This window comes from Amphiprion ocellaris, chromosome 18, assembly GCF_022539595.1.
Source record: "Amphiprion ocellaris isolate individual 3 ecotype Okinawa chromosome 18, ASM2253959v1, whole genome shotgun sequence".
Classification (NCBI taxonomy): Eukaryota; Metazoa; Chordata; class Actinopteri; family Pomacentridae; genus Amphiprion; species Amphiprion ocellaris.
The window spans coordinates 15,644,562-15,668,117 of record NC_072783.1 but is presented as its reverse complement, the minus strand read 5'-3'; the positions used below and the strand labels follow the sequence as shown (position 1 = coordinate 15,668,117).

Sequence of the window (23,556 nt, the reverse complement as noted above, 5' to 3'; positions counted from 1 at the left end):
AACAATGGGTGTGCTACACTTTTGTTTTCATTCTGTGCCAGGGTGGTCCATGTGTAGTTTCCCTTCATGGTGACCCGTGGTAGTGTGAAGCAGGTAGGCTACGCGTCATCTGAGGGCAGTAAGTGCATTGCGGGGGGTCCTGTGTGTCATTTAACACCATTTAATATATCCCAGACCCTGACATGCAAAATAACCAATGTTGAGTGGTTCATTAGTGGAAAAAAACGAAAAAAAAAAGTAAAGCAGTGAGACCTTTATGCTAAAACATAGGTCACTGAATCCTTATTTAGATTTTTTTGTATATTTATATTAAATAATGATTGATGTGTCAGAGTTGACCCCACTTCAAACCAACAACAAGAAGGCAAAACCAACAAATGCTATTCCTTATGAATACTAATATAGTACATGATAATACCCTTGACACAAAACTGAAGTCAATCAGAGTAAGGCTTTCACATAAATAACTTTAATTTTGTAGATATTATTACAGCAAGGCTGGCACAGTTCAGAAAGGTAGTAAGTCCTGGGTGAAGTGACTGTGTAAAGCAGCTCACTTACCAGACATCAGTTACGGTTACCTTGGTATATACTGTACGTCTACCTTCTTCACACTTCCAGTATCATGGGGCTTTATCGGAATTCAACTTTTGGAAAATACAGGACTCACACAGTTGCTAACTGCTTATTTGACAGATAATCCATCCTGACTACAGGAAATGCATACATCTTCACTTAAGATCCTTTCTGAAAATTAATTTATGTTTTATGTAAATAAATTGTAAATTCATGTGAGAGTTTGAGCTGGACTTCTGTTTAGATCCTGCTGAGAGTGTTACATAATTCTGTAACTCAGAGAAAGGAAGCTCAGAAAGGGTCAACGGTTGGCAGGTTTCCACTGACTCCTGGTACACTTAGTTCTCTGGAAGTCAAAGTGTCAGTCAAAACATATCCTCATTGTTCTTGACTAGTGCAAGAATACCAGTGATGAACGATATCCCAGTCCACTGTGTTTTACACCATGTCCACCAGTCTGAATTGGACTTTCTGTTTTACTGGCAGGATGTTGATGAAGGTACTGTAGAGCACAGCTCCTTGTGGTAGCTTGGTGATGACCTGAGTGGCCTCAGGGCTTCGGGGTGGTGGAATGTAGACTTCCTTGGTGAATCGCACATAACCGTCCTCCAGAGCAAAGAGTGTCTTGTTGGTTCCCATCCCCACCTTGAGGATGGGAAAGGAGGACCAGAAGAGATACAAGATGAAAATTTTTACTCTCTTAAAACTCTTCACTGTCTCTCAGTACAACATAGAATTAACTTAAATTTCGCTGACTGTGTATTACTCCCATTTGCACCTCTTTTTAAAATGTGATCTGCATACACATAGCTTATCTGGATAAAGGAAAAATGTTAATGCAGGTAGAGATGCACACAGAAAGCTTTGGGATTGGAATGCAATTGGATCAAATCAAATCAAACTTTATTTATATAGCACTTTTCATACTGTTAAAATGCAACACAAAATGCTTCACAACATTTAAAAACATTTAAAAACAAGGAAACCCATTCCTTTCTCCCTCCCTCCCTCCATATAAACATAAATGCACACGACTGCACATGCACACATACACAGACACATGTCCATACGTACACACACACACACAGACGCACTCTCTCCACTAACAGTAGGGAGACATGGCATGTGACACTGATGATTGTGGAAAACGCTACCATTGGGGCTGTCCACACTGGGAGGAGTCACAGGCCATCTAAATATATATATATATATATATATATATATATATATATATATATATATATATATATATATATATATATATATATATATATATATATATATATATACACATATATATACATATATACATATATATATATATATATATATATATATATATATATATATATATATATATATACACATATTAGTGGCAGGACGCGATTAAAAATGTTTAACTAATTAATTACAGGCTTTATAATTAATTAATCGCAATTAATTGCAGTTTTGTCAAATAGCAATATTTGACACAATAAGTGAAGTTTTTTAATTCAAATAAAATTGTGGTTGACAGTTGAATCAATGAATAGACATATATGTGTTTATAATTTAAAATTTATTTTAAAAAAGGAAAATGGGACATATAGAAAAAAGTGATTTTGATGACTTAAAGCCTGAATTTAGTTGTTTTTTCCACTGTATGGCACATAAAATCAGCATAAGTAGTTCAAGGAGCTTCAGAAAGTTGAAAATCCAGAGATTCATTCCGTTTTCATCTTTTCTGGGTCTGATAAAAACTGTGGAGGGTGCAATTAATTGCGTTATTATTTTTAACGCGCTATTTTCGTGGTAATTAATTAATCGAAATTAAGGCATTAAGGTCCCAGCCCTAACACATATAAATATATATATATATATATATATATATATATATATATATATATATATATATATATATATATATATATATATATATATATAAATAAAATTAGGACATAGAATTGATCATGTTTATGCAGTAATGTGCTGTCACATGCATAATGAAATAATTGCTTTCTTTGTTGTTTCGTCACAGAGCAGTGACCAGTGCAGTCATACAGTCATAGCAGAGATGCTGTATTGAATCTTTGTTGTTCGGCATGAAGGTTCACTGCCCAGTGATGACCCAGAAGCTGTCAGAATCATTCTGGAGGGGGTTACGGAACTGGATGAGTTGACAAATGTACCTTTTGCAGTGGCAGTGTTGCTTGCTCTTGTGTATGCTCTGAATCTTAGTTACCCTCTAGAGCTAAAATACACAAATAAAGCTCTACAGAAGATAATAATGGAGCTACAAGGAAACAAATTGTCTGCAAAAGTACAGACTCTCAAGACTTTGCTCCCCCACTAGTCAATGATAAAGTTTAAACACTAGCGCCTAGAGCTGTTCTTTACACTGTTCACATTTTAATTTGATTTCTATCCAATATATAAGGCAAGCAACATTGTGTATTTTTTGATTAAAAAAAACAGAGATGGCAGCTTTGTTTTCACAGTTGTTACTTACAAACAACTGCAAGTGTTAAACATTTCTGTTCTATTATTGCCTATCTTAGGACAGAAACTTTATGGCAACATTTTCTAATTGACATTTTTCCATGGCAACAAATAGTGGGAATATATTGTCAAAACTTAAAGTTGTGTCTTTGTGATGTTTTTTGAGTGTGCTGTTTAGTTGAGGACTTGACTTTGATTTAAATCGAGAAAAAAAATTGGAGAAAAAAAAAACAGATACTAACTACTAAGATACATCTGTTGGCACTAAACTTTTTTTTTTAAGTTTCTAATTTTTGCGTAAAAAAAAGAACTTGGCATCTATAAGCACTTTTTTACTATCTTTGCATATTTTGGGAAGCCACGCTATGGTACCCTGTTGTTTACACCATTGTTTTCACAGCTTAAAAAAAAAAAGTTATGTATTATGCCCCTAGATTAATTTTGTTGGCACACAAAAAATAAGCGAAATACGTGCTTTTTTATTGTTTACTGTGGTATAGAATTATTTTGGAACAAACTGTTTTATGTTTGTTGACAGCTTCCAGCGTTGCACTGTACTGTGTTTTGAGAAATATACTTTATTGTCAGCTCATTCCTTTTGAATTGTGTTTTTTCTATCCTTGACACCAAGCTGGTTGCATTATTTGGTATTGAGGGTTAACTTACTTAAATTCTATTCCAAAAATGAACGTGCTTTGAATGAACTTGAAAAAATCATGGAAAGAATTTCCACATAATTAAATGGCTTTCTCTAGCATTTTGCGTTTCAGTTCGAATAAAATGATGTACTCAAACTAGATCAACTTGATTTACTTAACTTGACAAATCTGAATTCAGTTTGACCAACTATATTGAAAAACACCGGATCAACCCTTAGGAAATGAGTTGAATGAAACCTAACAAATGAAGTTAACTAAACTCAAGTAAATTACTCTTGCTCGAAACTAAGTAAGTGCATTCAGCTTAAGCAAATCAAGGTTGTTAATTTGGATGAAAATAATTCATTCATGCTTCATGAAAGCGATTTAATCATGTGGAATTTCTTTCCATGATTATTTTAAGTTCATTCAAATAGTATTTTTTTTGAGTCTATCAATTTATTACCAGATGTAAAAGGGTACAGCAAAACAAACTCACAATATATGACAGACCTGCTCACAGCTGAAAATCAATCAAATTAACATCTCTGGACAGAGAAAGTTTAACTTACATGTGCTCCTGGATGATACCTCATAAACCTCTGTGTTGCAAGGATGTTACCAGCATGGACAAAATGACCTTGTAAACAGAAGGAAAGAGATAACCATTGAGTACAAGCCCATTCACAGAGGACGTATACAAGATTTTATTGTTATTTCACCTGACCAGTGATTGTAACCCATTTCACACCATCAATGGTGTCCTATTAAATCTAACGACTCTGACAGCATAGTGGGTAAATTATTGACATCTGTGTGCAACATCTGATAATGACACACACCTAGGCAGGACATGTCGGCTCTAACATTCCTACTATTGCTGTGTCATTATCCACAATTGATTCCAATCTCATGAGAGTCAGATGTTCATCCACAAATTAAAATGTCAGGGGGTATGTGGTAGATTAATTGATTGAAACGATTTGTTATTACCATCCTGTTTCTTGAAGCCAAATCTTCGACCAGGGCTCTTTCCTCCAAGGTTCTTGCTACTACCACCAGCCTTCTTAGATGCAAATCTCACGGAGTCCAGCAGAGAGCATTGACCAGTTACCAGCAGACCTGAAACCAGCATCACAAACATTTTCATGTGAGGTTCATGTTGTAACTTCAGTCCTGATATATGCCATTGGCAAGGAAAACACATTGTATTCATTGCTCAGAATTTTTCTATAATGCCTTAATCTATTGATATACACAGATTAGGGCAGTGTAGAGTAGAGACAATCAACATTTATTACCCAACAAATTTCACATGTAGGGATGTCATGAGAACCTGTACTTTGGTCAATTTCAAAAATCCTGAAAACTTGAGGGTACTTATTCTTAATTGTAGGGCTGGCCCGAATAGCAGTTTCTGGGCTCCGGATATTCGGCCCCGATTAATGACGAATACCGAGTATTCGGGTTCGTTTCGTAATGTCCATCTGGATCGGTACACAGAATTCAAACTATGACAGTTTCAGGTGTTGCTATATATTAACAGCTTGTTGACATTCTCACACTCCTGCATGTTCCTGTTACCATTTGTGTGATGCTGCATCTGTTTTAGCAATGCTTAACACACAATGTTCATAAAGGTTAATGTTAGCTTGTCTAGGATAATGTAGCAACAGCTCATAATATGAGCCATTTAGCCTGTTAACATTTACAGGTAGGTAGGTGTGTGTGTGTGTGTGTGTGTGTGTGTGTGTGTGTTTGTTTAGCACACTGTGTGCAACGGTCTCTGTGATTAGACATTATGGCCTTTGCACAACATTAGCATGAGGAGGATCCTTGAGCAGGAGAGGCCAACACACTCAGCCAACGACATGTTAAGTTTTTCGGAAAACTCAGAAAATCTGACAATTAAGTCACATCATAATCCTCACAAATAACATGGATGAGTTTTAGACCACAGTATTGGTCATTTCAATTACTGTAAGGCTACATTTCTCTGGTGGTAATGTTAATATTCTTCATAGATTTGCTACACCTAGCCTATTTTTTCATTTTAGCCATTTATCTAGCAGCTGAACATTGGTTGTTTAATTTATCTATTTCTTTATCCATTTATTTATTTTTACCACAATACTGTTAACAAGTGCAATTTATTTTTTTCAATATCTGAAAGCACCATCCCAACTTTTTATAATTAACCGTTAACAGTACACCTGGGGTCCATGCGGACCCCAGCGGTACATAACTAGTCATATTTTTTTTATTTTCAAGTTGGATATTTCAGTTCCTTTAGCTAGTTGTCACCCACCTAGTTGCTACAATAGTATGTGTCTGCAGAGCCGGAGGCTGCACCGAGAGGGCTGCACCAACAGGGCTGTTTGTTTTATAATGTTATAAGTATTTATATTTATGCAGGTCATAGAGTCATAGAGCTAATTTACCTTTGTGTATTTGCGTATTTAACTTTCATTTTTATTTAATGGTATTGTATGAAATAAATATAAACATATATCTGCCTCCAGAGTTATCCGTGTGTATTGCCTCTTTCCAACCTTTCAGATTGTGCTGTTTGAGATCTCAACACCACAAAGGCCATTACAGATGATTGCATTATTATTTTACCTGATAATTACACAATTTGTCCAAATGCAAGTTGAGGAATTAATTCCAGGCTTCTTCATGGAACAGGTACAACCACCACATCTTTATTAGGTACTTCATCAAACGACAACCAACAATTTCCCGGCACTCACAGAATACTTCACTTCCGTGTATCAGTGCACGCCTCCTTCAAAATAAAAGCATGGCTCGAAATGAAATCAGAAAAGATGAATAAATTTCATGTTGCTTCACACAAGTCTCAGCAACCCAGTCATGATATTGTAATAAGTGCTATTTTGGTGAATTAAACCTTTAAAATCTTAGGTAGGATATGAAGTAATACTTTGTGTGGAATACTCGATGTGGTCCTAAAAGTGCAGCCTCTGTAGACATACTTACTGGGGCCAAAATGAAAGTGGAATACTCCTTGAAAAAAATCTTTTAAATTCTCAGAATATTTTCAGTGAAATCATCCTTTAAAACTGTAAGTTCTGCATTTAAACCGTATGTTGTGCACTACAGTGACCATCTATTGTGGTAACAAAACAAAAAAAATGGTCAAAATGGGCGACCGGAAGTGTGCAGCCCTCTCCATGCAGCCTCCGGCCCTGCAGACATACCCTTCTCAGTTGCTATCACATAAACCAAAGCCTTTTTGTTTCCAACCAGGTTTGTGGTGTATATATAAAAAAAAATGTTAGGGGTCCATGCAGACCCCAGTCAGATTGTCCATCCATCCATTATCTGTACATCGCTTAAACATCATTAAGGTTGCAGGGGGCTGGAGTCTATCCCAGCTGACTCGGGGCGAAGGCAGGGGACACCTGGATAGATCGCCAGTCTGTCATAGGGCTACATATACAGACACAATCACACTCGCATTCACACCTACGGACAATTTAAAAAATCAATTAACCTCAGCATATTTTTGAACTGTGGGAGGAAGCTGGAGAACCCGGTGAAAACCCACTCATGCACAGGGAGAACATGCAAACTGCATGCAGAAGGATCCCAGGAAGACCGGGACGCGAACCGGGGATCTTCTAGCTGCAAGGCAAAAGTGCTAACCACCACGCCACTGTGCACTGTACTCTCATTTCATTTTCTCTTGAATAAAAACATCATAAGTCACCCAAGTTTCATTGTTTCTTTCATATTTGTATCCACAGACGACACGCGTTTTAAGAAAATATATATTGACAGGATATGGACAGGTACAGAAATGTGAAACAGATTAAATACTACTGGGGTCCAGCTGGACCCCAAGTGTACAGATTAGTAGGTTTTGCCACGTGTACTGATGAGGGTTAAAGAGACGATGTTAAAATACGTTAAGTTCATTTCTGATATGACTTCCATACAGACGTGTGCTGCGCAGCACCACGGTAACTTGCAAAAATAAGTCAATGTTGAAACGACAAATTATTGTCGAGCACCAAATAACTCTCAATAATATTAGAACTTGCATCCAGTCAGTGTCTTTGACATTTAGTGCTACTATACACACTGAAACACTAGCATAGCAAGCTAGCTAACTAAGTTAGCTTACAACATTCGTTGCTTAAAATGTACATTTTACACACACGTACGCCCAAAGAACACCCACATATAATGTCTATATCATAATGACAAATTAGAGAATATTATTTTATATATTCATTTAGACGGTTATTACCTGCTCTGGTCTTAAGCATCAAGGACGCTAGCGCTGCCATTTTGAATGACCTCGCTCACGTCATATCCCTGCGCCACGGCATAATACGAGTATTGCGTTCACATCGCCTTCGGAAATATGACACATCCTAACACAACACAAATTGCACATTGTTCGCCACTGCTCTTAGCATGCGAGTGAATGCGAAAGACAGGCTATTTTAAGGCCTGAAATACCACTAAACATATTTCATAATGGCCTGACATGTTTACCTCAACAAAACAAGTTTGCCATCATAACTCACATGAGACGACGTTTTTGTAAACAAATACTACTAATTTGACAGCCAGCACTACTTTTATCTTTCCTCTAAAACCCACTGAAGTCTGTTCCTTGCGGAATAATGCTATTAACTACAGACAGACTGCCTCAGGGACAATAGTGTAAATCGTCCCACAACAGTGAATGCAACATTACTCTGCAGCCCGGGGAAAACAAAAGTTCTCAGCAGCAGTCGTCTTCTCACGGTGCAATTAAATAACTGCCAGCTATCGATGAAGGTGAGTTTGAAATAGCTAATTTACCTAAATTGTCCAGCTTTTTGATTACCTCTACGGCTGTATGCAAGATTCCAAAGAAGTAAACAAACGGCAGTAAGAGAAGCCACATACAGTTAATTTGATGTTTGCTAACTCTTTCGACGTAACGCTAGGTGATCGGTGGAGGTGCTTTAAATGTCTAGTCGGGTAAGTAAGGATTGGCTAACCCTCAGTGTTTCGCCTTTGTGTTTTAATGCTATGCAGAACTCAAGTTTTTTTAAAAAACTTCCTTTAAGACCCAGAGTACCTAAAAGTTTTATATCCAATTAACTGAGGAGCAACCAATAACATTAGGCCAAGCGACTCTATAATCTTTATCTTCTGACAGCAGAAAATATTTCGCTATGCGGTAACAAGCAGACGGCACTGAAATGAGTCCAACCTGCGAAGTTGTGTTCATGTTGAATTTACCAGAGCACATACACTTGATGATCAACGTAGGTTGTGATCTGTCAGGTAATGTATTTACTTGATAATCATGTAAGAAAAAAAAAATATTTTGTATGAAATCTGGTGTGGTTTTTGTGACCAGAGATAAAGAAGGAACTGCCTGTTGAGGGATGATCCAGTTATAATTCCTGTTTTCTACATTGTGTACAGTAACTTGCCTGGGCATTAGAGAACATGGCCACCAACAGTGACTCCACCAGTGACCTCGATGAGGACTTGCCTGTGTTTGACTTCCTCCAGCCTGGTCGACACCTCAGCCAAGCCTCCCAGTGGCCTGCAGAGAAGCCAAACATTGTTGATGTGAATGATTCTGATGCAGAAATCACAGCCATCTCCTCCACACCTGATGCAGGTGCATGCAGGGCAAAGGCTGATGTTATGATGATCAGCAGCAATTCTGATGACGATGAACCTTATGTCCCTTTGGCAAAGAGACTCAAACAGAGACCGTGGAAAGTGATTAGTGCCTCCTCTGCTGTTGTTAATGAGAAAGAAGCTGAAAACTATTCGCCATCGAATCTGGTCAGCTCACAGGTCTTTAGGCAGAATGGATTTTCCGAGTCAGAGTGCCTGCTCAGCCTGCATCAGGTGAGAACAGTGCTCCCTATGACCTCAGGTCGCACAGAGGATCTCCCTCAGCTACCTCTGAAGCCTCCCTCCAGTGGAAGTAGCAAAGGCGTCTCTTCTGCCAAGAAGAAACTTGCCAAGTGGACAGTGGAGGAGATCCAGGCCAAACGGGAGGAAGCTCTGAGGAGGAAGCAGGCCAGGGAGAGAAAGCAGCAGGACAAGGAGGCACTCAGGCAGGAACAAGATAAACAGAAAGCAGAGAGGAATGCTGCCAAGGCCCTGAGACCAGAGGAGTGTATCAAACATATGGTGGTGGCTATTGACCCAAGTAAGGAGAAAACAATAAATATTACTTGGCATTGTGCACAAGTGAACAACAAAATCTCCTCAAAGAGGAATATGTCTTGTAGATTTATTCAAGTTTATTTTAAACTGCAAATAAAGTCAGTGTGCTTTTCTCCCCTGCTTTTATCATATTGTTTAAAATTTTAAGTGGGCTAATTGTAGACAGAATTCTGCTGATGGCATTTGTATTTACAGCTATCTTACAACTGGAAGGAGGTGGGACTCTGTTGGAGTCTGTGCAGGCTCTGGGTTGTAGCTGTGCCATAGAGAAGCAACCACTTCCACGCAGTGTCAGCTGGATGAGACGAACTCCCTGTGCACAGGTGATAAGACACACACTACTTTACCATTGCTTTGTTTTTTTTAAAGGTGAAGCATGAATGTATACTTGTCCAACTTGTTGTGATGCCTAGCCATAGTTTCCATTAACAAATGAAAAGTGGTTCCACGAGCACTCATTTAGTAACAATACCACTGCATCTCAGCCAGGTGATGCAGTCTGTGTACCAGAGGCTCATGTCATAATGCAGATGACAGTGGATGACTTCATCACTCTGGTTCATAGCTACGTTCAGGTATGTTGGGGTTCCTGATGCAACAACATTAAAACCATGCAACCACGCATCACATATACACAACTATAGAGATACCAATGCAAGTATAAGTGTTTACTGGCCCCAGTAAAGTGGCCATGTTCTACCAACTGTAATTTTAAGACTTGGCAGATAGAACACACCTGATACTACATTAATGCAACATGTTCGCTCAACTAACGAAGGCCAAGGTGAGATGCAAGTGTTACAGCAAAAATAGTGCCGACTGTTAAACATTAGCCTGCTAAACTTTAATTTAAAGCTCCACTGTGTTTGAGTAAAACCTCACAGATCTGCTTGCATGGCAGCACAGTCCTGATCTTCTTAAAGCTGTTTTTTGTAAATGTTTAATGATGTACAGTCTCACCCCATAAAATATTTGTCCATGATATATTTTACACAATATACACAACGCTAACAAATAAAATAGAAGAACATTTCTTTTGAGAGTTATGATGAAATGTTATACATTTTTGTCAACGAATAAAAACTAAATAATGTTAATGACAATTGAAGTACAATAATTAATGCAAAGTCGTACACTTTGTGTGACCAGTGACCTGGAGCATTTGTGGAATCACACACTGCAGCTCCTGATGCTGATTCCTCCACAACCCAAAATATATCTTGTTTAGTATATTTATCTGTTGCAATGCTGTTAATCAAGAAGCTTCTTACATTCAGTAACATTCTGTCTGTCAGTATGTGATGTTAGCAGTTCTTGGAAGAAATTAATTTATGTACTCAACTAAGCTAATCTAAGCTAAAAGAGTCAGTACCAGGATTGATGACTAAATGATAGATGACTAAATTGTCCCCTAGATTTTCACAATAGAAATATTCCTGTCATCTAATCATTTAGCATCTGATCTCAAGTGAAATCCATACTCTAAGCAGGATTTTAGTGAACACGTGAATGAAACATTTTCTAAATGAACTGCTGCTCTACTGTGGAGAGAATGGGAAGGTGCTAATGCTAGATGTGCAGGAGAGAGACAAAGATAGTGACAGGTGTTTCTGCTTAGAGGATATAAATATCGAAAAAGGCAAAATCAAAACTGAAATGTCACTGACAGAAACTAGACAAAATTATCTTCAGTTTTTGTTGACTAAAATTTGACTATACCTAATATACATTTTTTTTCAAAACACTAAAACTACATCAAAATAAGACGCCAAAGTCAAATCAAGACTGGACACAAGGAGGGTCAATGTAAATATGTGAAAAAAAGCAAGAAAATGCCAAGAAAACAGAAATATGAATGCAAAAAATATGAACATATTGTATATCAAAAGTAATAAATGATAAGGAATGTTTTCTGTCTGCTCCAAGCTGGCTGAAAAAAAAAACAAAACAAACAAAAATAGCTTAACATATAGTACATTTTTATTTATTTATTCATTCATTTATTGATTTATTGATTTAATGATTCTGTAATTCCCCAAAGCAGTTGGTCACTGCAGATTTGAACAAATATTGCACAAACTAATGTTTGTTAGGGATTACTTTAGGCAGTGGCTTAATACACGTTTCATGTTTTAAAGGTTTTGGCAGCCAGATGGCAAATGATGATGTTAGGTTAGTGTATGTTGGCCCATTAATGTGCCTTTTAGTCATTTTTGTGCAACAATAGAACTCCATGACAGAGAATAATAAAATATGTAATATTCAAAATGACAATATTCAATTAAAATGTGAAACAGGTGCAGAATCACAAGACTGTATATACAGGACAAGCAAATATAAAACAGGACATGTTATTAACATTTTAGATGGATCCGTAAAGAATTTTGATTATGCAGTTCATGAAAACAGAAAACTGCATTGAATGATACTTTGAATATTAAATATTGCAGTTGGAAAAATAATACTGATTTCTCTAGTTTCGTGTTGTACATCACTACAACCATTTTTTACCATATGTTCCTCCCTGTCTTAACCAGGAAGAGAGGCATGGTATGTCCGACTGTGGTCCCACATTGACGTCCTGGGTTCAACACCAGCAGAGGCGTAACCCTGGCAAGACCCTTAGCCTGGTGGTCATTGAGCTAGAGAAATTCTTCAGGTAAGGAAAATGTAGAGCTGTTTATCTCAACACATTTTCCATTAATGTGTCTATTTTAGCTCTAAGTATCGTGCTAACTTGGCACTCCCCACCTCCATGAGTAGAAACTGGAGAATATGTGAAGTCATGCATTGTGATGCAAGTTCCCTACAGCTGTATGAAAACCAGATGGTTTCGGATAGCTGTAGGGATGCATCTGGGATCCCCCTCAATGACTCTGTAAAGATGGACAAACCCTCCATGACATCACCAGAAAGGTTCTTGAACAGCAATTTTGAAGATGAGTGTGGGGGCTCCTGCTATCACCATCTTATGAGTGTCTGACGCCCCCTAATTTCCAGCTAATCTAAAAATGAGCACAGAGGTGGAACATGAGTGGAACTGAAGCAGGCCATGCAAACACTGAACCATAGACTGTCCTATGAAGGCACCAATTTGTCACTCAAGTTGTGTTTGACTTCAAGGATGTGTTCCAGTATCCATACTTCAATATTATAAAGTATGGCAGAAAAAGACTATTCCAATGCACTATGTGTTGTTAAGGATTTCTCTGAGGCTCCGGCATAGGAAAAGAGAAGGAGATGAACGGGTGCAAACACGATGATTTATTTACAATAACAAATGGAGACGGGAACTACAATTTCCTATGATCTAGAATCCGGAAAGGGAAACCAATACAATAACTAAACACAAAGAGCTAGTGCCCCTAATGGCAGGCAGAACAAACAACTAGTCACAACAACACAAGGAGACTGACCCACAGCAGGCACAACCTGGGCAGGAGAACTAGGATGACTATAACAGCCAAAGCTGAAGAATAGTTGAGCAACTATGCTCACAGAAAACTAAGGTAGAACTCGAAGCTAGCAGAAACTATGCTCACAAAAGTACTGGAGGAAGAACTATAAACGAAGGTGCAACTAAGCTCACAAGTAAAACTATGGTAGAACTTGAAGCTGAGAAACAATTAAGCTTACTGGAAACAATGTTCACAATCACAAGACTATAACCCAGAACTACAAATAAGAGTATATAAGTGAACGCCTCACCAGCTATAAGGTACCACAAACAAATACTAATCTATGACAAACATTATCCTATAATGCCTTGAATCAGCTGGTGTTGGGGCTGTACTGTCGGATAGGGTGCTAATGTGCTAGGGGCTGGGGCTGGTGGTCGCGGCAGCAGATGGGGATCGGACAGTGGACAGAAGAGTGGCGGAGATGATCTAGAAAACAGCTTGGAACACAGAGGTCTCGGTGAGTCCAAAAGGGCAGGATGGTTCGATCACCAGAGCAGGTGGGGGTCCGGACTAAAAAGAGCAAAGGCAGAATTACTAAAGAATCAATAATACAAGCTTGGCTAGAATGAACGAGTAGCTCACTAACTGTGAGCATTCACAATCCAGCGTCGAACTGATAACTGGAGTCCGAATATGTGGTGTAGAGGTAGATGGCAGATTAGTACTGGCACACCTGTTCCTGTTTCTGCTGATGCCCAGGATTGGTCACACCTGCCGCCACTGCCACAGCACACAATACCTAAAAAGGAAAAACAACAAGAGGAGGGAGGAGCCCTAGCCAGAGCCTGCCGAGACAGGCCAGACATGTATGAAATGTAATATGCCAGAAATACCAGGATGTCCTATTACATCAAGTCACAATTTGCAGTTCGTAGCCAGCATGCTTTTCTGGCCATTCTGACCCACAGTCTTTTGCACCGTGAAAGATACATGACATACGTCATGAAGTGCCATTTGAATAACAAGCTTGAGCCACCAAGAGTGCATAGACAGGTGAGTTCACATTGCAGACTGTAATGGATAAATGACCAAGATGGTGAAAGCTTCAGGTGTAATATCATGACAAATACTACATCCTAAGTGTATGCATACTGCGCACAATGTTTATATTGTATATTTAATTTAAAATGTGTAAAACTACCATTTGTGCTGTAATTTACCGTAGTAATTTGCAGATGCTCTGCTGGCAGCAATTACAAGCTGACTACCTGACTGGAGAAGCAAATGGGATGAGTGGCTCCCAGTGTGACTGTGTACAAAAGGACTTCTACTCTGATACCATGAAAGCTAATGTAAACTAAGTTGCTGTCTGAAAAAGTGTCACAGTCACTCTCAGAAGAGTCTGGTAGACTCCTCTGTGAAAATATCAATGTGTGCAGAGGGGAAATGGAGCAATGGGTGCAGAGATTGTCTTGAGGGTTAATAAAAAAATAACACTGTAAATTTGTTTCCAGATCACAGAAGTCACAAAACCAGAAGAGGTTTCGAGAGGCTGTCCAGGGTGAGGAGACTAGAGGAGGAAAAGTGAAGAGGAAAAGGAAGAGTGGTGGAGCTGAATTGCTTTCTCAGGTGTCCCAAGTTGAAGTAGAAGAGGTAGGCTGGTTAGTTAATTGGTGCAGAAAGGAAAGTAGAAGTCCTCAGACTTTTGAGAAGAAAAATGAAAGTGAGACACAATAGGGCCAGAAGGAGCTGCGTAAGCAGACCATGTAAAACCATGAATTATCTTCTTTTGTAAAGAGTGTAGTTTGATGAAATGACTTGGAAGAGTGTTACACCATAATATATTACAATAGTTGATATGTGGTTCAATGATGGATCTGTACAAAGTAAGAAGAGCAGAGAGTGGGAGATAATGTCTTAGTTTAAAGAATAAACCAGTATATTTTAATAGTTTGTTGATTAACACATCAATGTGATACTTAAAATAAATTCATCCAAGTAGATACCAAGAAATTTTGTAGAATTTACTCTGTAAATGTTTTGTCAATTTATATTGAGAGGGATATGATTGGTAGTACTTTTATTTCTAACAGAATTAAATACTATGTACCGGTAGTTTGTTTTCTTGATGTTGAGTGATAGTTTATTGCATTTAAACCAATAATCAACTCTCTCCAACTCCATATTAGCTAGAGCCTGAAGCATAATTGGACTCTTGTGAGAAATGAGCAAGTTTGTGTCGTCCACAAAGAGGACTTTATGAACACTGTCAGAAACATTAACAAAATCATATATATATATATATATATATATATATATATATATATATATATATATATATGATAAATAATAAAGGTCACAGAACAGAGCCCTGGGGAACCCCATAATTAATTATTTTCCCTGGGATTCATGGCCATTTATATGAGCATACTGTACTCTGTCCTGTAAGTAGCTTCTGAACCAGCTCAAAGCAGTACCTCTAATGCCATAGTGGTGCAGTTTGCCAAGCAGAAACTCAAAGTCAATGGTGTCAAAAGCCTTTGACAGATCGAGGAAAATTCCAATGGCATGTTCACCATTGTCAATAGCATCATTAATTTTTTCAGTTAGCTCTAAAACCGCCATACAAGTAGTGCTGTGTTTCCTGAAGCCATACTGGGATGTAAGTCTATTGTACTCTATCCTTTCCAGTACCTTGGAGAGCGTACAAGGTTACATGGTTTAAGGGATTTTTACAGGTAACAAAGTCTTAAAATTGACCTAAAAACACGATCCCTTAATATTTTTTTCATTGCATAGCTTACAGGTTTTCTCAGTCGCTTTGAGACATTTCTCGAATCATCTTCAACATTTGCAAAACAGCAAATGCATTTCTCAAAACAATTCATACAAATAGAAAAACACAGTGGATTACATGCAAAAGCCAGTCTTTTGCTCAAAATCCTTAGTTCATCTCTCAAAAGTAAATATCTGTGTCAATGAACATGTCAGTGCCATCAGAATGTCAAGTCCTTGTGTCATTGTGTGGATAAGACAGTCAAACTGCTTAGTCATGTTGTCATTTTAACAGTGTACTCTGGAGTGATATTCTGATGTAAACTATGGCTAAAGTTTTGACGACAATTACTGTAAATTGTAAGTTACACCTTAGTTTAATTGGGAGATTGATTGCAAGAGACTGGACAAGATTCACATTTCCGCTTTTACTGTTTGTACTGTAATTTGTTGACAGACTGCGTTATTGCAATACAGAAAGGAAAACAGTGCTGCATAGTACAAAGAAAAAACAAAAAAGCAACAGTATAAATGTGAACATAGCACAATCTCCTTAAGGAAAACTGTACATGCAGTGCTGTAGGAATTACAATGCAGTCTTCCTACACCTCCAGATGTTCTTGTCTGTTGGGCCACAAATTCTCATCCACATCACGAATATCTTCTCTTGCGTCTTTGAGTAATTTCAGAAAACCCTAACCCTTCACACATTTCCCTTTGTTAGAGAAAGTCAAGATTCACCTGGGCGCAATTTACCAATTCAGGACATTCTTAGAAAAAAAGTCTAACGGAAATGTATAGAAATATCCTTGACATCTTATGACAACTTGTTCAACCATTTTGCATGTAAAGACTTATGCGATGAACTAATGTCTAAATGTTGTGGGGGTGAGACTATTCAACAGAGACCCATTATAATACATTTCAATCAACATGACATAAGCAATTGATAATGTAGGAAACAGCAGAGAATTGTACCTAATCATTTGCATGGATGTACCAAAGCATTTACAACTTGTTCAAAGAAATGAGAAACTGCTTTTTTGATGTGCACAAGTGACACAATGGTGTGAAGATTGAACAAGTAGTTTTGAGAATTTCAATTCTGATCTGAGAAATGGACCAAAGTGACTAAGAAAAACTGTAATACACATTTAATTTTTTATGCTGCTTTTTAAATTTTATGGTGTTTATATTTGTCATATACCATGCGAAGAGTCTGCTTAAACCCTTATAATATTGTATATTCTGATCTTTTAATTCATTTATCAGTTCTTTGTTCATTTGCACTTTTAGGATCCATATTAATGTATGGCAACCCCTAAATTAATGGAGATAAGCTATTGCACATCCTTTCACACATCACAACCCATTAATTTTTACACTGGATCAAAGTTGAAGGTTACTTTATTTATACCCGTGGGTAGATTTGTTTTGCAGAAAAATTATTGCATTTGGCATTCTATTATAAAAACAGACATTGAACCTGATTTGCTTGAGTGACAAACAAACAAGACAATAGACAAAAAGTGCTCAGTATCCCACAATTCACCAACATAGCACCAACAATATGTAAAAAGATAAGGTAAATAAAAACAAAACAATAAAATACTCATTTTAATAGATTACCCCCAAATCTCATGTGAATCTCTTAAAACCCAGATATGGAATCATGAATATAAGGAACAAAAGAATAATTGTTTAACTAGAAAATTTTGAGTGTGACAATGCAGCATCTGCTGGTTGACATGTCCTGCTATAATTGCACTTAAGGTATAATATATATAAGTACATTTTATTTTGGGGAAAAAAGCATATTTCAGAGTTGCTGGTAAGTCTTTTATAACATTTCAGAACTTTTATTCTCATAGTGTAGTATACCCAGATGCATCCTGTTAACTTTCTTCAGCTAACTAGGGACTATTAGTTTGAAAAGCCCACGTGTAAACATCCCTCCTTTAGCCTTGTTAGAGTCTCATGTCATTTTAAAGAAAAACAACTTGCAGCTGCTACAGATCTTAAACCACTGTTACCTGCAAGAGACTCTTATTTAGAAGTCTAACCCAAGAGATATGGAGCCACTAAAAGCTCTATGGCTGATAGATATTGGTCTAGGACATGTCTGGAAATGTATCAAGGCTTTGTTGATCCCATTAGTAACAGTTATGTTGATATACTTTGAGGCTGCTGCTAGATATGTGCTGCCGACAGAGCACACTATAACATTTTACATTTCTAATGGAGGCAGCCATGTTTGGAGTCTTTTTTTCCTAGTCCAGTATCAATCAGCCAGTCACCTCTCAGTTAGTGGTTGCTATGGTAATTCCTGCTGGGGAGGGAGGGGTTAGAAAACATTAAAACCATATGTAAATTTTCACTGTAAAAATTCCCTCCATTTTTAAATACAATCAAAAGTCACATGGGATTTTTTCTTCATTTTAAGTGGGTAGTAGCCCCTTAAAAGCCCCGAAAGCAGTCTAATCTTTTTGACCCCACTGTATTGTAGTGTATGCATTTTAATAATTGTTGCCCAAATTTGTTGTGAACTAAATTTGCAACTTAATTGTTTTGTCTATTTTTTAAAAATCTGTTGTAATGTCATAATATCTGGTTACTGAATAAGAATACTTTCAAAATACCACAATTATGTACCTGAAAATTTGTTACTTCCAGAGTAAACCAAATTTCAGCCAAGCTATTTGTTTTTTCAAATTGTGATTTAAGGATCTCTGGCTGCAAAACCAAATATGATTTATACTGTGGAGGCAAGTGTGTTTTTAGGGTAAAATTTAGAATTGCTTAAGAGTATTTCATTGTTTTATAGTCATTCACATTTTTATTCCGAAATTCCATCAGGCAGTGGTGCATCTCCAGCTCCACACTGGTGTCTCAGTCCGCTTCTTGTCTTCCTGGAAGGGCTTCTCTGACCACATCACCATGACAACCAAAGCGATTGCAGAGACCCCTTTCAAGTGAGCCAGCTCAGTTCTTTTTGTAACTCGGCTGTTAGGCACTTCTGCCAGATCAAACAGTCACTTTCCATGTTCCTCCCTGTGTTTTTTAGGAGTGCGAGGGAGAACACGGGCTTCTCCTTCTACCTGGAGAGTGAGTGGGCGGGGGGCCAGAGAGTGGATAAAGCTGGTAAGGGCCTGCTGCAGGTGTGGAAGAGACAGATTCAACAGTTCAACAGAGTCAGTCAGGATATGGCTGCTACAATCTTGGCAGCTTATCCCTCCCCACAGCTGCTCAAGAAGGTATACACAGTGAAGACACACATCCAACCAGCCAAAATTCATCATCTTTACGACAGCTTATCAGTGCTGCCATGGCATTTAAATTCACTTTTCTCTCTTAGTTTCTATGCTATTATAATGGGAAGCTATAGAAAGATATTGTCTGTTCCTATAGCTTATTTATGTGCCTTTCTATGTCACTTAAATATCAAATGATGTAAAATGTATCACCTTACTGTAATTGCTTTTCTTCTAAATTGAACAGTAGAGTATTTTGTTTTTTACACCAACCATTTAAATTTACGATAAATAAAATACAGGCCCCTCAGTAGGATCTCAGTACAAATCAATACACCTTTCATTACTGAGATTTAAACCTTTTATAAGATGTCCCTGTAGTTTCTCATTCATCCAGGTCATGGTTTTCCAAAGTTGTTTAAATCAATCCAACTGGACTTTAAGAAAGTTCCTTGAAGATGTTTCACCTCTCATCCAAGAGGCTTCTTCAGTTCTGGTGGTGGTTGATGTTGCCTCAGCTTATAACCTCTGTGAGGTGTGGTCAGTGTTATTCACATTCCGACAACGATGGGCGTTGGGAGCCAGGGAGTGACACAAAGGGGGTGAAATGAAAATGCGAGTTTCACTGAGCCCTCATATGCTAATGGTGGTTGTTAGCATGAGCCACTTCACATGAGTCATTCTGCTGAGTAGTTCTTTTGGGGAGTTTTGAAAGGACCTGATTGTAAAATGGTGAAAGATGATGTCGCAGACCACCCCCCCGTTATAAGCTGAGGCAACATCAACCACCACCAGAACTGAAGAAGCCTCTTGGATGAGAGGTGAAACGTCTTCAAGGAAATTTCTTAAGGTCCAGTTGGATTGATTTAAACAACTTTGGATAAACCTTTTATAATTTAAATGTTTTTCAGCTGCTCTTGTCTTCTTTTTGCTAGAGAGGTTGTGTTGTTCTGCTTTTTTCATTAAATACCAAAATTGTTCTAAAGTATATGTTTTTAGTTGTTTGTGGGAGGAGATACTCTGCTGTTCAACTTAGAAATAATGCAGTTATTGACAGGTGAAAAAATGTTGATTCATATGATATTACGTTATATTGCACAGGGGCGTACTTATTTCTGCTTTATATTGCACAGGGTTTCTGACTAACTTGTAACTTGCTATTAGTGGTGCTGGTAGAGCCCAGGCACAACTATTAATCCAAACAGTCAGCTTTTGCATAACCTTATTTTCCATTTATTTAAACATTTGATTCGAGACCTGATATTCAAGATCTGATATTTGCAAAAATATTTGAATTTGATAATATATTCATTTTGTCATCAGTCTTTTTTGGAGGTTTGTTTAATATTATTTTAGAAACTGGACACAGGCTATACTCTTGGCTGACAGTCTGCTTGTCAATAGACACTGCAGTTTATGTACTGCCTCATTACTCAAGTTACTGAAGCGCACTTAGACATGTGTGTGACCTAGAACTAGTTGAATGAAATAAGGCACTTTAATTTCAGATTTGCCAGAGTTTAAACTGAATGACTTTATATACATGGATTGTTTTCTAAGAGCATAATTTTCTATGAGTGGAGCATTTTCAAGGTCAGTACTGCAGCCAATCATGTTTACTTAACTGTGTGAAGCCAAAATGGTGATGCATTAAATTTTTCATTCCTAGCATCGCCTTAACCATTGTGATTGAATGTAGTAACTTGTGTAGTAGCTGCCAGTGCTGGCCAGAGGGGCTCCAACATAACTCACACGAATGCGACCAGGTGAAATTTACATTCTGGTAGCAGTCTAGAGGGCTGTAGAGAAAAGAAGGAACAGCCGGCTATTTTGCTCACGTTGTGTGAGAGATAGGGTGCACCATGTACAGGCCCCTAATCTATCTTTAGTATGTCCTATCAACAGGAAAAATGTATCTACTCTGATGAGCAAAAACATTCCGACTGAATGACTGATTTTCTTGTAGCAGTGGTTACACACTATGACACAGTTAGTGACCTCGTGACTTGTAGCAAACTTAACATGTTTGATGCAGGAGAAATAGGCAGATGTAACTCTTTGGCGACAGATTGTCCCATAAACCTGCAACAGGGTGTCAGAGGATGTGCTGGAACAAATCCAGAAGCTCCAAGTTGTAACTTTGAAGGCCTAGAGCAGATCCTGGTGCTATCCAGGCTTTGGCAGATCGGAACTGCTTTGGCAGCACACGCAGAAATAACAGCTGTCTTACTATTTCCTCCAGACCCTGACTTTTATTTATCTCTCCAAGCTCATGAATTTTTGTCAAAACCTCTGGAACAGTGCAACATTTTCACTTCAGTTGAAAAATACAACTTTAACATGCTTTTGTGGCAACTCGCACTGTCCAGAGAGGATTCGTGTCTGGTTCTGTTTTTGCAGTGGTTCATTGTTCTAAAGTCTACTTAAAAAATTTAGTTGTGACCTTGCCTCACTTTTATAGACCATCCTTGAGGTAAATGGTTTTTAATAATTGCCTTTGACCTTCCTAAATTATTTACTTTTATTTCTTTTTCTGTTTCTGCCTTTTATCTTTATTCAGCTTGTTGTCATGCAAAAGTAAACATCATTCCTGCATGTCCTTAAACAGCCTCTTTGTCAGGGCAGACACTCCCTCTTATTACCCATAAACGTTACAGATAAAATCTATTTGAATCAAGGTGTTACTTTAGTGCAACCTGAAAGAAAAATAGACTTTTATGGGGGTGTAAATATCAAGGCAACACATCATACAGGCATATTTGCAAGCATATTAGAAATCCTTTCTTAATCCAAGATATTTCCCTGTCTGTCCACAGGCCTACAGTCTGTGCCGGACGGAGCATGAGCAGGTCTCACTGTTGTCTGACCTTCTGATTCGTAGAGGAGAGGGCATCACCTCCACCAGTCGTAGGGTTGGTCCTGAGCTCTCCAAACGCCTCTTCCTCATGATGAATTTCCCTAATCCTGAGCAGACTCTGGACTCCAACCTCTGAAATTCAAAGCTTAAAGCTGTTTATGAAACTGGCATTTTTGTTGACTGCTATAATTAGTCATTTCTTTTCCTACCATGTTTGATGTGCAGGCAATTCATTTAGCACTGCACTTCACAGCAACTGCTATCAAAATACAATTTTTACATTTTTCTATTACTACTTTCATAATTGTCTTTACAATAGTGCGTTAGGCTGGCTTTGCACTTGTCATCTCCTCTTTAGAGACACTTTAGAAAGATGATGCGACCTTGTATTAGAGATACATATTAGATATTAGAGGCTTAGCTGTAATCTGGTTTAATTAGGCATCATCAGCAGTAAAACACCTCACCCTCATATGTTTTATCTGCTGGGCAATTGAACTGCCTGTGCTTTTTGTGTCACTGCAGTCTCCTGTGTCTCCTACCTGTATGTCCAGCTTAGTTTGTGTTGTTGTGGTGTGCAGTGGTGAAATGCCACCACAAATCTGCTTCACTTAACTTTGCAATGCCCGTGGTCATTTCCACAGCATTAGCAAAAATGGAACCTGACCAAGAAGTGATGAGAGCTTGGAACAGAAAAAGAGGGGAAAAGACAGATGGGTAACAAGCTGTTAAATGGGTTAAAGCGATGATCACCATACCTCACTCTAGGTCCTGCAGGCAGAGGGATAAACAGTTCAACAGTCTGGTGACACAGAAGGTTTAATTCAATATTATTTATAAAGCACCAATTCACAACATACACATGGTATTCCAGCACCATGCCAGATTGTTTGTTTGTTTTTTAATTATTATTTGAACTGGACTATAATTTGCTGTTATAAACTATATTTTTATTTGTTTTTTTTTGGCACTGTAACTGTTTACATAGTTGTATTTCAGAATAAATAGTGCACATATTGTTAAAAGGTGAATCAATGTCCTTTTTCCATGTCTTTTAGTGATTGGTTGCTAAACAATATATTTGCACCATAACCACCTACTGACCTTTCTTGGTATTACTATAATCTGCGTTCTGAGTTTGTGAAGGCACATATCTTAATTTCTTATTAGTTAGCTAGATTGCACCCCAACCCCCACCCAAAAGCAAAAAAAAATTCAGGTTTAGGATTATTTTTCACTTTAAGCCCTGCATACGCTACCAGTCAAAAGTTTGGACACACTGCATGCCTAAGAGCTGCCTCTGCCTCCTGCACTGCTGCTCTCGGGTTCCATTTCCTCCCCCTGGTAGGATTCGGAACCACGTT

The 23,556-nt window shown here is 38.0% G+C and overlaps 2 protein-coding genes across 4 annotated transcripts; one reads left to right on the top strand and one right to left on the bottom strand.

Moving 5' to 3' along the window:
• Positions 1–447: 447 nt before the first annotated feature.
• mrpl27 (mitochondrial ribosomal protein L27) lies at positions 448–8,068 on the bottom strand. The gene is made up of 4 exons (XM_023266477.3): positions 7,969–8,068; positions 4,686–4,814; positions 4,265–4,332; positions 448–1,221 (listed from the first exon to the last, which is right to left on the bottom strand). The coding sequence occupies exons 1-4, from the start codon at positions 8,006–8,008 to the stop codon at positions 1,015–1,017; spliced, it is 444 nt and encodes a 147-aa protein (XP_023122245.1). The 5' UTR covers positions 8,009–8,068; the 3' UTR covers positions 448–1,014.
• A 111-nt stretch (positions 8,069–8,179) lies between these two features.
• On the top strand, positions 8,180–23,223 carry eme1 (essential meiotic structure-specific endonuclease 1). 3 transcript variants are annotated; one of them, XM_023266475.3, is made up of 10 exons: positions 8,183–8,507; positions 8,875–9,002; positions 9,147–9,891; positions 10,104–10,231; positions 10,394–10,483; positions 12,446–12,567; positions 14,824–14,962; positions 18,941–19,056; positions 19,149–19,338; positions 22,152–23,223. In XM_023266475.3, exons 3-10 carry the CDS (start codon positions 9,171–9,173, stop codon positions 22,326–22,328), a joined length of 1,683 nt encoding a protein of 560 aa, XP_023122243.2. In that variant the 5' UTR covers positions 8,183–8,507; positions 8,875–9,002; positions 9,147–9,170; the 3' UTR covers positions 22,329–23,223. The 3 variants fall into 3 exon arrangements, with proteins under 3 accessions (XP_023122244.2, XP_023122243.2, XP_023122241.2); XM_023266476.3 differs by lacking the exon at positions 8,875–9,002 and having other exon boundaries at positions 8,180–8,507; positions 19,149–19,225; positions 22,152–22,328; XM_023266473.3 differs by lacking the exon at positions 8,875–9,002 and having other exon boundaries at positions 8,184–8,507.
• Positions 23,224–23,556: the final 333 nt, after the last annotated feature.

Excerpts from the sequence above, each read along its gene's own strand:
- mrpl27 (XM_023266477.3), bottom strand. The coding sequence starts at position 8,008 with ATGGCAGCGCTAGCGTCCTTGATGCTTAAGACCAGAGCAG. Across the intron at positions 4,333-4,685 it reads TGGCTTCAAGAAACAGGATG|GTCATTTTGTCCATGCTGGT; the intron begins GTAATAACAAAT and ends TCTGTTTACAAG. Across the intron at positions 1,222-4,264 it reads GGTATCATCCAGGAGCACAT|GTGGGGATGGGAACCAACAA; the intron begins GTAAGTTAAACT and ends CCCATCCTCAAG.
- eme1 (XM_023266475.3), top strand. The coding sequence starts at position 9,171 with ATGGCCACCAACAGTGACTCCACCAGTGACCTCGATGAGGACTTGCCT. Across the intron at positions 14,963-18,940 it reads CCCAAGTTGAAGTAGAAGAG|GCAGTGGTGCATCTCCAGCT; the intron begins GTAGGCTGGTTA and ends AAATTCCATCAG. Across the intron at positions 19,057-19,148 it reads ATTGCAGAGACCCCTTTCAA|GAGTGCGAGGGAGAACACGG; the intron begins GTGAGCCAGCTC and ends TGTGTTTTTTAG.